The 12,921-nt window shown below is 34.3% G+C and overlaps 1 protein-coding gene across 1 annotated transcript; it reads left to right on the forward strand.

Moving 5' to 3' along the window:
- The first annotated feature begins 1,171 nt into the window (after nucleotides 1-1,171).
- On the forward strand, nucleotides 1,172-12,378 carry LOC133329726 (doublesex- and mab-3-related transcription factor A2-like). The gene is made up of 4 exons (XM_061538193.1): nucleotides 1,172-1,346; nucleotides 4,107-4,208; nucleotides 6,249-6,651; nucleotides 11,414-12,378. Exons 1-4 carry the CDS (start codon nucleotides 1,200-1,202, stop codon nucleotides 12,301-12,303), a joined length of 1,542 nt encoding a protein of 513 aa, XP_061394177.1. The 5' UTR covers nucleotides 1,172-1,199; the 3' UTR covers nucleotides 12,304-12,378.
- The last annotated feature ends 543 nt before the right edge of the window (nucleotides 12,379-12,921 follow it).

The following is a 12,921-nucleotide window of genomic DNA, read 5'->3' on the forward strand; positions in this document are numbered from 1 at the left end:
TTCGGTTTGCCTTATTGTCTGGTAAATGCAAAACATTTATCCATTTCTATGCTTTGTTCGTTTCGTTCGTTCATTCATTTATTCATCCATCCATCCATTGCTGCCGATGGCTGGCTGGTTGACTATCCTCACTTCATACCATATTCAAAATTTTTATGTGGACTCTCAATGATATTCTTCATATTTTAACAAGAGCAATGAGTAGAGTCGCACACCAACACACACGCACACTCATGCATACATACACGCGCATACACTTCAGTAGTTCACATGTACTATAACAATTTTTTTATATACAACTGATTGTTACTTTACTCGACAATGGCAACAACAAAAACAACAACAACAGCAGCACGAACAACAATTACAACCAAACAGCAACGAGGACAATAAAAACAGGAGCAACATTTATGTCGAGGCATAAAGGAGGCAGTTGGTTGGTTCATTTAGCCCACCCCTCCAGTGCTGCTTTCGCTGCTGCTGCCACTGCATTATTATTGATGGTCGTGAACGACGTTGGCAGAGAGAAATAAGGCACGGCAAGGCCAGAGTACAAAAATACGGTAATCAACCCCCATTTTATAGCTGCTGAAGAAGACGACGACAACAACGACGGTGGTGGTGTTTTGATTTTATGTGTAGCCGCTGTTGTTGTTGTTGGCATCTGAGAATTTGTTACTCTGAGTTTTTGGTAGGGCCCTGAGAATGATGATGGTTGGTTGGATGGATGAATGGTTGTTGTAGTTTCTTTTTTTTCTGGGGATTTGTTTGTAACCAACATCAACATTTAAGAAATTTGAATCAGTTGCAAACGAGTTCTCAGTGCGTTGCGACGGCGACCCGAACCCGAAAAATATAATTGCGGTATTAAAAACAAAAAACAAAAGAAAATAAAATTGTAACATTTATAATTTTAAAATTGTTACAAATTATAAAAATTAAAAAAATAACATTAAATATTATTGTGGTGAATTATCATTTGAAAAATAATTTTGAAAAAATAAAAAACAATTTCTTGTGACAAACCCATGGATTAAATAAAATTGAATCGAAAAAATTAAAGTGATTAAAAATAATAACAATTATTTAGTAATGCTTTTAAATAATTTTAAAAATTATTAAAATTGTAACATTAAATAAAAAATAAAATATCTAAAAAACGTAGATAATCCCTTGGTAATTGGGTACGTTGTGGAATTATGAGTTTACCCAGCGGCGTTGATATGCAAAATCTCATGTCTCAACATCCGGTCTTAGGTGCCTTGCCACCTGCATTTTTTCTGCGTGCTGCCTCCGAACGCTATCAGCGTACACCGAAATGTGCCCGTTGCCGTAATCATGGAGTGGTTAGTATTGTTTTATATAAAAAAGTTTTTTTTTTAATTTGACGTCTACATGAGATGGACATTTTTGGAAAACCATAAGGTCACCTAATTGTAGCCACCTACGGAATTATGCAATGCAACAGTGGTTAATGATTTGTTCTTCTTTAACAGAGAGTTAAAAGAGCTAGTCAAAGTTATAGTTATATAATTTGAGTTTTTTATTAGGGAACGGAAATTGAATTTTTTGGTGAAAAGGAAAAACAAAAAAGCCTCCGAGAAACATTTTAAAAATACACGCTTCAAAAGAGTTAAATTCAATTGTTTATGTACAAAATTTTACTTCGTATTCCTGAGTCTGAGATATTTTTTCACTGCTATTGATTTGTTAATGTATCCAAATTAAATAGAGGACTTGATCTGATAAGTATTGCACAAATTTTGATTGATTGATTAAAAATATCGTTCTTCATTGGATAATATAGACATGCGACAGATCACAAAATGTCAGGTCAGGATAAAAGAGGCATCCAAGGAAACATTGAAATGAGTTTTGTTTCTTAAAAAAAATTGATGGATATATTTAAAGAGAAGTTGTTTCTAGTTCGACCAGATTTGAAAAATTGGACATAGAGTCTAAGTTTGGACAAAAATATATCGAAAATCTTCCCCGTAACAATATTTCGATTCGTGGAACAATTTTGCCTTTCAAAAATGAAATCAATTGAATTCAAAGTCCAGCCAATAAGGATTGAAGATGTGACTAAGAAGTCATACAATTCGAAAATTTCTACAAAATCGTTTATTCAAAGATTTCCCTCTTCCCACACAGGAAAGCATATAAACGAAAGACTTCTAAGAGTTCCGAAGCACACAAATTTTCTATAGAAAAAAGTATGGTCTTCTTGTATGCCGGAGTCGATGTTCTGGCGTTGGAAAAAGCAAAACACTAAATAAGCGAAAGTCTCGAGAAAAATCTTAAATTGTATGGGTTTTGAGCAGCGGTATCGTGCCTAAAAATACAATATTCAAAAAAAAAAATTACTGGGAATTTTTTTTTTTATTCAGTCATTGTTTAAGTCCATTTTAGGATGTATATTACTTTATATATTCTATCAAGTTTAAGGGCATTTTACAATATTTTTGAAAAAAAAATGACTTAAATCACTTTCAAAATAAACGACTTGAAGATAATATTATTGATCGGCAAGGAAGTCTTTTACGTTGACTGACGAAAAACCCTCGGTTCGAAGGATATTATTTTGATAACTATAGGTAATATAAAATTTTTAACTGTACCCATTATCCGTTTAAAATGCTTAGGAATTGATTAGATTTTAGAAACTTTGGATATTCTTTATAGAAGCCTCTGGTAAATGCATCGTGTTAAAACAGCGGATTCCAAATCTGTGGATAATTTAAAAAAACGATATAAGGAGTTTCCCACCCATAATAATATTATAGGTTTTGAAACATATAATTTTTCCTATAGAGCTTGAAAATAATGTCTTAAGAATATTCCGTATGAGACTACTTGATTTAGAAACAATATTCCGCATGTATAAATCTAAGTAGATCTAAATAATATAAAAAAAGAATAATACTCACCCAATTATAAAGGTTTTTGGAAGTAAATTCAACAATGTTATTTGAATTTAAGCACATATTTAAACATACTCTACCTGAAATGAAAGAAATGGTGTTAGAAAAAATCCAGACATAGTCAGTTGTAAAGAAAATGAGTAAGGGTAATGATAAGTTTGGCTGGGTCGAAAATATTATTCTTAAATTCTGCCGCATGTCGCGCTATTATATGGGGGCACTGTAGGTGTAGTAGCAATATATATGGAACAATTCAAAGCTCTAATGTGATATGTGGTATCGGACGAATATTTAAGGATATCGGAACGATTTTTTAACTAAATTTTAGGTATTCAATTTTAATACAATTTAATTTCTCACGAAATTTTGCGTTTTTTTATGTCTTTGGTAGTTATTGTGACCAAATTAAATATAACAATATATAACACAATGTGGGTGGATGAAAGCTCTTGGCGAGTATATTATGAACCCAGAAAGACAAATTCGGCATAGATGTCAAGTTTTTGATTTATAGCGTAACGATTTTTTTGCTGGTAACGTTGAAGTTAATAAAGAAACTGCTTTATATGAGGCGTTCAGTGCACTCTTCGGTAAACTCCACTTATTAAAAACCTGTTTATATTTTATATTTATGCATTCTAAATTATAACGTTGAATTCATATTATAAATACATTAGGGAGTTAATCGATGTGTACATCCATCCATCCATTACCTTACGTATATTACAAGTTATTTTTGAAGCGACAGGTTTTCAGTCAAATCGAATGACGGCTGTTGTTTCAAAACGTATCCTCCTTCATTTTCAAATCCATGCCCTTCTTGTTCGTCCTTATTTTCTTGAGCCGTAAACTAAAGACCACTAGAAGAAATTATTTGGAACTCCAAATAATCTACAGAAATGTCGCTCATAAAATGTTCGATCCTTAGAGATAAGAAATCGATATGTATATATTTTCACCGTCCTTTTCCCCTTTGTCTAGATCCTATATGTATAATTTGTAGTTTATGAAGTTACTCGTGCTCACTATGAACTACTCAAAATGCTATAATGTAGACATAATTACTCAGATTTCTAACTGCATCTTAAAAATTTAAATTTTATTTATCACTATTATCAAGGTATACATACATATTTTATAAAATAATTGTTTTATATTTCATATATTTTTTTACTTTTCCAGGTCAGCGCTCTAAAGGGCCACAAGCGCTATTGCAGGTGGCGTGATTGTTTGTGTGCCAAATGTACATTAATTGCGGAACGTCAGCGTGTCATGGCAGCACAGGTGAGTCAATATTTTCGAGATACTATAATTTATAAATCCATTTTTATTGGAAATAGCCGATGTTTACTAAAAATAAAACCTCTTAAACTGTATGGGGATTTTTTCGGGTATTCCGGTTATTGAAGTCCATTCATGTATTTATGCAAAAAAAAAAACTTTCTGAAATTGTCATTTTGGTATGTGTCATCAATGCAAAACTTTATCAGTCCAGAATGAAAAGATTATTATGTGGAATATGGCTAGGAGCTGGCAGCTGTTTAGGGGCTCTTTTTAAAGAGTTGATCAAAAAAGGGAGTCAAATTGAAATTACTCAGGAAATGGGTCCCCGACGGTCCATAGAGCGAAGAATATGGGTTTTTGATTATGACAAAAAAAGTGACACGCGGCATTTCTGGCAATTTTTTTGCGATGTTAGTGCGTCTGATATTTGACATATACGATTTTATAGTGAAATGCTCCAAGAAGACAACTGGAGTGCTTCAAATACTGCACCTCCGTTATATTTTATATACTATTTTATTCAGCCTGATGAGTTCAGAAATTTGAGGTGTTAAAATTATGGGTTATTTTTTAATTTAAAATTTGAATTTTATTTTAATTATTTTTTTACTATCCCGACACTTAAAGTGTCAAAGTCTTGTAAGACATGATAGATATATATCTTTATCACAGAATAAACACACCGTTTAGTATACCGATCGTCATATATCGACTAGGTGAATCGAATGTGTGTCCGTCAGAGTCCATTATAATGTATAAAAAGTATAGACCGCAGTAGTGGATTAATAGCCTCGAAGTTTTGTATATAGGTCCATTTTTAGACAAAGATGAACTTATAGGTTTGTTAGGTTAATATTTAGGATATCAATATAAGATTATATTCAAAATAATATTTCAATATAAGATTATATTGAACAAAAGCTTTATTTTTTGTCTGTTTATGCACAATTATAATATCCAAACACCACGAAATTTTACATGGGGTACGGGAAATGGCCAAATAATTAGTATCTGTCAATATTTAGCTGATGGATTGGACCTTTATTTTTATATCTTTATTTTTTAATAGTTCCCGAAAGGGGATTTGTCAAACAAAAATAATGGGTCAATATTTTGAGAATATTACAATAATTTCATTCAATGAAATTTATTTTTAGGTCGGGTGGGCAAAGTCGGGTGATGTTGATAGTGCATACAAGAGAAGCGGTTGACATCAAAATCATAAAATCACATGGAGGTGACCACAATTTAAACTAAATTTGATTCGCTAGTGATGTTTATTATAATTTTGAAAAAATATAAGTCTTATATATAGTCGGAATTTAGTCTGCATTTCGTCCAAATCTTGTGAATTAACAATAAGTGCTCAACACGTAATGTTTTACATCTTCCGCCAAGATTTCTTCACTTTTGATTAAGATTATCATTCTCATGCATTGATATGGTCCCGTAAAGTATGGTGTCTGCAATGACAAAGTGTTAAATATCCCTCAAAACTTTGAATCTGGACTGCCATTTGGTCTAACTGTCCAAGTACATTTTTTGAATAAGCAAATCAATTGTTTACTTCCCTTTTTTTGAGTTATTCTATAAAAATTGTGCCCTCTTTTCTGTCAATTGTGATCAATATCAATTTTTCGAAGTTTTAATAAAAATATCACTTTGTTGAAATGGTTCATTTCTTTTCAGCTGATTTTATATTTTTATAAAGAGCTTGACAAATTTTCAAACAATCCTCCAACTCTTCGACACCATTACTGTTTGTCTTTAGATGCAAAATAAGCCTTGCTTAGTAACAATTATTTTCTGAGATGACAACAGAAATTGTCTCCAGATGCCCGATCTGTAAAAATACAGTATATGTTAATATTATTTGAAATTCAATTAACGGAATTTCGCCAAGGTTTTGATGTACTTGTGTATTACTTTCTTAATTTTTTTTATTTCAATTCACCAACTTTTTATTTCGAATAGTTAAATTTTTGAACCGAAATTCTTTTTAAACAATTCCAGTATTTCTCTACCTCCTCATTCTTTCAGGTTGCATTGCGTCGCCAACAGGCTCAGGAGGAAAATGAAGCACGTGAGTTGGGTCTGCTCTACACCAATGTACCGCCACGAGTACCATCACAAAATGCTGGCGGTGAGGGGACACCAGCCTCAACAACAACACCTGCATCACAACTCAGTCCCCAGAATACATCGCAAAATGGTGTTTTTCACACGGGTATACCATCGCCACCGAGTGATGGTCTTGATTCCACCTCCAGTGCAGCACATCATCACAGTCGTATGCAATTCAGTAGTAATGGTAGTTCCGGAGGAGGTGGTTGCGGTGGTGGTGGCGGTACAAATTCTGGTGATTCCGATTCTGAAATGCGTATACGGGCCGAAAGACTATCAATGGGTTTCTCACCCGATCGTACAGAGGTTGAAAGTCCTGGTAAGTTAATGTTTTGAAATATTTTTTTTTACCTTTATTTTGTCGTATGTTTTTTAATGGCAACGTTTTTGACTTCAAGAGAGTTGGCAATTATAACAATAAAGTATTCGCGTGTACGAACAAACCGAAATTCTCAAGTGTATGTGCAACACTTGAACCGAATGTAAGAAGTGTGTTGCCAGCCACCAGGCTTTCTCCCTCTTTTGGGTCGATTTTTTCGTTTTTGCTTTGAATTGCAACTTTGTCAAAGCATTTGGGGTTTACATTAAGTCATATTTGCTTTTTTTAAGAAAAGAGCAAAAACTCTTGTCGGCGTTTCTATTGTTGTTGCTTTCGACTATGTGTTGAAAGTGTTACCGGGTATAAATATGTTGTTTTGTTAATAATGTTGTTGTAATTCGTGGCAGTCGCAAGTTAAGTTTAAATGGGGAATATGAAATTTTGTACAGTGGAGAATTTTGGATATTTCCAAGATGGGAATTTTGGAAATTTCAAAAATCAAGATATATTATAAATTGATCAATGTGGGTCCACATTTTAGGGTATCACCCATTTAAAATGGCTCCCCAATTTTCGGCACGTTGGGAACGTTTCGTATTTTGAATTCTCATTAGGCTGCAAATCTTCCTACTAAAAAGGATTAATATATTGGTCCGCTTTTATGTGTAGACCCCAAATGTCGGTATTTTGGGAAGTTTGGACACGTTATTTAACCGAATAAGTGGTATTTTAAAATTTCGGATTCACATTGGGTAGAAAATATCCTTATGAAAAATGAATATTGCACCCACTTTCGTTGTAGCCCCGTATAACAGTTTCCCCCCATTGATCTGAATTTTGAGGAAGTTTTTCAAAAGAATTGGCCCTAATTTAATATTCTGGGATCTCATAAAATCTTCCTACCAAAAATTATCAATATCGCTGAATCTTTTCGAAATTTAGGGGTTCCGTTATATGGGTTTCAATATTACGGGACCCTTAACTTTTGATATTTTAGATTTCAGTCATATTTTGGATAAAGTCCAGCTATGCTTACAATTTTCTTTTCAAATTAAAAAATTATTCACAACCCACTGTGCTGTTGTGAATTATGTGCCCACTCTATCGAACAAAAGATTTTCCACAACAGTTGGCTGGCTGCTTCGCCAAAAGAAAATATTACCGGTGTAGATTTTTACGCTTCTGTAATTTGTTACGCGATCTTTGTAATGTTTGCGGCGACAACATTTACAATGTTGTAATCTTTGTTCTTTTAGTTTCTAACAACACCTATGTGCTTCTTTGACAGATGTAGGATGTGAGTTTGAAAAAATTAACGAAGCTGAAAAACGTTAGTTAAATAAACAATTGTTATACGTGGTTATGTAGACGGAGGGATTCTGGTTGTGGGATATTTAAAATTGCAACAACATTTTACACTCAAAGTACTCCTTAGGTTGGCAACGACCTTAGACCCTTAATATGGATAAATTAAAATTAAAGTTGGCATGCAGTTTGTGGCATATTTATCTTTGAAGTGTTACATTGAGTGACATGTGTGGGGGGTGATGTTAAATTTCCTCGGTTTAATATAGAAATTAAAAAAGAAAATTAATATTTGTAATCTCTTAAATATTCAATATTGTTAGTAAAAAAAATGTAGTCGTTTTTTCCAGTGAATATGAAATTTTAATTCACTAAAGACAGAACTTGACATACGTTACAGCACAGTCAGTAATCATATGAACGTTGCATATTCCAGTCATTATTTAGATCAAGTCGGTCGATATTATATATAAGCTTTATTCAAATATAAAATGAATTGAATACAATTTACTACCTATCAATCGATGTACCACTTATATGAAGTCGGAGAGAGTATTAATCTGAACCGCGTTTCTTCAAATTCAACAGGTCTCGTTCAAATAAAGTAACCGTGCCAAATTTCATCTCATTCGGATAATAATAAATGCGACTCGGATTTTGTTTACAACAATACATGGATAGAGCAGGGGCTATGCCATAATAAATTTTTGATACGAAAACTTGATAACCAATGGAAATCCCATATATAAAATTAAAACCAATTTGGGTAAAAACATGATTGGGTTATTAGTTTTTGAGTTATCGTGCCCGCTATTCGCAAAACCAATGTTGGAGAAAATGCGTTTAAAGTTTGAGAAGTCCTTCAGCCGTTACTTGATGCTGACACAATAAATCGGCTATATCTTCAAGAGTTATTTAGATTTCACATGAAATTTTCTAGGGTCATTCATGAATTAGTGTAGATCCGATTTTAGGTAAATAGTGCACCAAAGTTTCTATATATCTTTCGATTTGCACGAAATTTGGATTTATAAGTATATGAAGAACTCAAAATGTGGCCGAATGCAAATCAAACATACTGAAATCAGTGTAACCTAACATGTGACAAGTTTCGATTAAATTGGTTTAGATTTCGATATTTTGCTTTAAATTTAATTACATAATTTTGTACCTTTATAAGAAGCAACTCTATATCTGACCAAAATTTAGTATAGGTTGCTGAATGACATGTTTAATTTCATGTTAATGGTCCTTCAAAAATTCGACGTCTGTTAGGATTCCATCTGTTGGATATACCCAAAGTGGTGAAGGGTATCATATATTCGGCCCTGTACGACTTTACTACTTTCCTTACTGGTTCTTTCAGTGACGGACTCCTATTCCATACAACCTACACTATTTTCTTCTCTTGTCCAACTTTAAGGAGAACACTATGAATGCTATTGTATCGGACAACATAGAAAACAGGGTTAAAATCCGAGCCGGGCATAAGCTAAATAAAAATATAGGCCACTTTCGTTTTTTAATTTCAAAGCACAGTTAAGTGTTTCATATAGAGAAATCCGACATCACAAATATTATCTAATTCGGTAGTCGATAAGATCTCCAAATTCCACATATAACGAAAAATTTCTGAGAACATATTTTTTTCTTCAAAACATCAAATTTTAATGTTTGGTTGGAAAATACGTCTATAACCTTCTACAGACTTAAAATTCGAGCGTTATTGTTCAATGAGGGCTATAACCAGTCGTGTAGCAATCATAAATATTGAGATATCCATCGTCGATTCAGATTTGTTCGCATTTCAGTAATATATATATAATACCGAAGAATGACTTAGACCTGGAATGGACTTCTTCTATACCTGAAAGGCCTATAGAATAAAATTCATAATATTTTGTCTGAAGAATGTTAAATTACATCATTCCGAACATCTATTATTCCATCTTTAACTAAAGACTTTCTGTCAGATATCCATTTTTGTCAGAGTACATTTTTATAAATCCTCTCCATATGAATAGCGATGGAAACTAATTATCTCCTTTAAGAAACCTATCAATTCTTATGTCGGAATAATTTTGATCGATTTTATTTCCCTAATGGATTTCTTTAAATTACCTTGTCAACACCATTGACTGACTACCAAAACTAAACAAAATCACATTTTTACATCCACAAGCGATACTTTACGAAGTACAACAAAAATATTAAAAAGGTTTCTGATGATTACTTTTCATAATTTTAAAAACAATAACAAAATATTATTTAAACACAAAAACACCAACATCAAACATCATTTTCATGTTTGCTAAGGAATGTCAAGATGTGCTGCTGTTGTTGATTATTGGTTATGCGAACAAAGAAAGTAAACAAAAAAATCAATAAGCATTTTTCCCATCCCTTCACCTTGCAAATGTTTGCTCGACTGTCAGGCTGTCCTCTTCCATGAAAATGAATCACAACTTAATTAAATTTCAAACAAGAAAAAAGTGCTTCACACAAATCAAAAACAGGCTATAAGAGTGACTGAAAAACACAACGCAAAAAAAGAAGACACACTAAAACAAAACAAATAAACAAATATAAAACATTTCGAGTAGAAGATATCGAATGACTGATTTTTTGAAATAAAAAATCAGACACTCACACCGCCACATTTACTGGTCTTAAACGCCATACCAACACCATTGTTATGAGTGCGAGCTACCAGTGTTATGAGAGCGTTACCAAGTTACGCCGGCAAACTAAGTAAACTTCCATATCGCGTCAGGTAACCAAGGCAACTTCGACAGACAATCAGGAATGCCATAAGACAATATTGAACAAAAAATTTGATACTTTATCTCATTGTTTATCTGTTTTGTATTTAATGTTGTTGTGATTAAGTATCCATGTGGAAATAGAGACTGTGTAGCCAAATAAATTTTTTCAAAGTGATTTTATTCAACTTGATTTCCGAATTCTGCAATGTCACGAAGTTTGAAGTGGAAAATTTCTATGATTTCGAATAAAACAATGTTGAAAAATTTCTATAGAAAATCTTTGGATGTCTTCAGAACATTTCTAGAAATTTTCTCTCTATATAGATTCTCAACTGCTTGCATCAAATTTAAGACATAGAAGACCTTAAGAGTTATTTTTTTCTTTAGAAGAACTCAAGAGGCCTTCTGTCTATAGGAGACCTGAAGAGGTTTTCTGTCTATAGAATACGTCTAGGGGACTCCTGTCTGTAAAAGACCTCAAGAGATCGTGTTCTATAGAAGACCTCAATAAATATTCCATCTATAGACAACCTCGAAAAATCGAAAATAGAGGAGGAAAAATAATTTCGACTTGTTTAGGCCTTCTGTTGTCGATGCGGAATTGGCTTTATTTGTTTTTCTCATGCACCTAAATCATTCCCTTTATACAACTCATTAACATTATCCTTCTCTTTCTCTCTCTCTCCTTGCAGGTTCGAAGCGTGCACGTCTCTCCAATGAAACCGATCAAGACACCGGCTCCGAATCCAACCCCAGCAGTCCACGCCAGAAAACCAACAATTATCACAACAACAATGGTAATCTATCGCCTGCCCGTACCGGTCCTCCAAGCTCACCAGAATCCGATTTAGATGTTGATTCAGCGCCCGATGAGGCCACCCCAGAAAATCTCAGCTTGAAAAAAGAAGATTCCACCTCACCGCCACACACACCCTCCGCCGAGAGTATGCATATGTTGCGCAGCTTCAGCAATGGCAACCCTCAAGGTTTTATGCCCTATCATCATACACAATTTTTGGCAGCAGCGGCCGCAAGTGCCCATTCCCATGCAGTGGCTCAACATTCACCACATCATCATCAGCAGCAACAGCAGGCACAACAACAGTCACCCATGATGGGTCATCATGCTGTGGGTGGAGCGGGACCACAACAACCTCATCAACGTTCCCCCGTAGATGTGCTAATGCGTGTCTTTCCCAATCGCCGACGTAGCGATGTGGAACAGCTACTGCAGCGCTATCGTGGTGATGTACTCCAGACAATGGAGGCGATGATATCCGGGGAGGATTTAAATCATTTAATGCCCACATCGGCCCACTCACCACCCAATGTACCACCATCGCCACCGTTTCCTTTGAAATCGGCATTTTCACCATTGGTTCCACCGGCGGCCGTTTTTGGTTCACCCACCCACCGATATCCACCATTTATGCAGGCCCATGCTAAGCGATTTTTGGCAGCACCCTATGCTGGAACTGGTTATCTACCCGGTGTTATAAATCCCGCCGATTGTGAACAATCTGAATCGAATGGTGGTACCTCTGTGGATCGTAACAGTAATGCTGGTGATTCGCAGGATTGAGAAATCGATATGGCCGGTGGTGAAAACAACAACGGCCTTGTGTTTAGACCATTTGAGTAACGCTGGCGTAGAACTCAGAACACGGAAGCAGTGGGAGTAACTGTAACAAAGGAGAGGAGTAAATAATCGAAATTCTAAATGTTAAATAAAAAATATGTAAATTTATTCAAAACCCCTAACCAATGACACATACTTAGTAGGAAAGTCTGTTTTGAGGTTTATAGGAGACCTCAAGTGGTCCTCTGTCTACAGAAGTCCTCAAAGGGTCTTCCATCCATGGACGACCATTAGGGGTATGTATTTTGTATATATAGAAGACCGAGTAGGAAAGTCCGTTAATAGGAGACTTCAAGTGGTACTCTGCCTACAGAAGTCCTCAAAAGGTCTTCCATTCATAGACGAACATTTGAGGTATTTTGTATATATAAAAGACCGAGGACTATCACATAATAATCCTTATATGTATCATAACCAAAATTTGATTTGAAACGAGATTTTTTTCTGTTTAATTTTTAGAATAAAAAAATGCAGGGATTGTAAAAGACAAACAAAATCCCTTGTTATTTGCTAAACCAGGTTTTTACAATGTTAATCATGTTAGAGTGATATATACACAAA

The sequence above is a fragment of the Musca vetustissima genome, unplaced genomic scaffold (genome assembly GCF_032173495.1).
Source record: "Musca vetustissima isolate MV318-11 ecotype Yass unplaced genomic scaffold, APGP_CSIRO_Mvet_v1 utg20001, whole genome shotgun sequence".
NCBI lineage: Eukaryota > Metazoa > Arthropoda > Insecta > Diptera > Muscidae > Musca > Musca vetustissima.

Excerpts from the sequence above, each read along its gene's own strand:
- LOC133329726 (XM_061538193.1), top strand. The coding sequence starts at position 1,200 with ATGAGTTTACCCAGCGGCGTTGATATGCAAAATCTCATGTCTCAACAT. Across the intron at positions 1,347-4,106 it reads GTTGCCGTAATCATGGAGTG|GTCAGCGCTCTAAAGGGCCA; the intron begins GTTAGTATTGTT and ends TTACTTTTCCAG. Across the intron at positions 6,652-11,413 it reads TACAGAGGTTGAAAGTCCTG|GTTCGAAGCGTGCACGTCTC; the intron begins GTAAGTTAATGT and ends CTCTCCTTGCAG.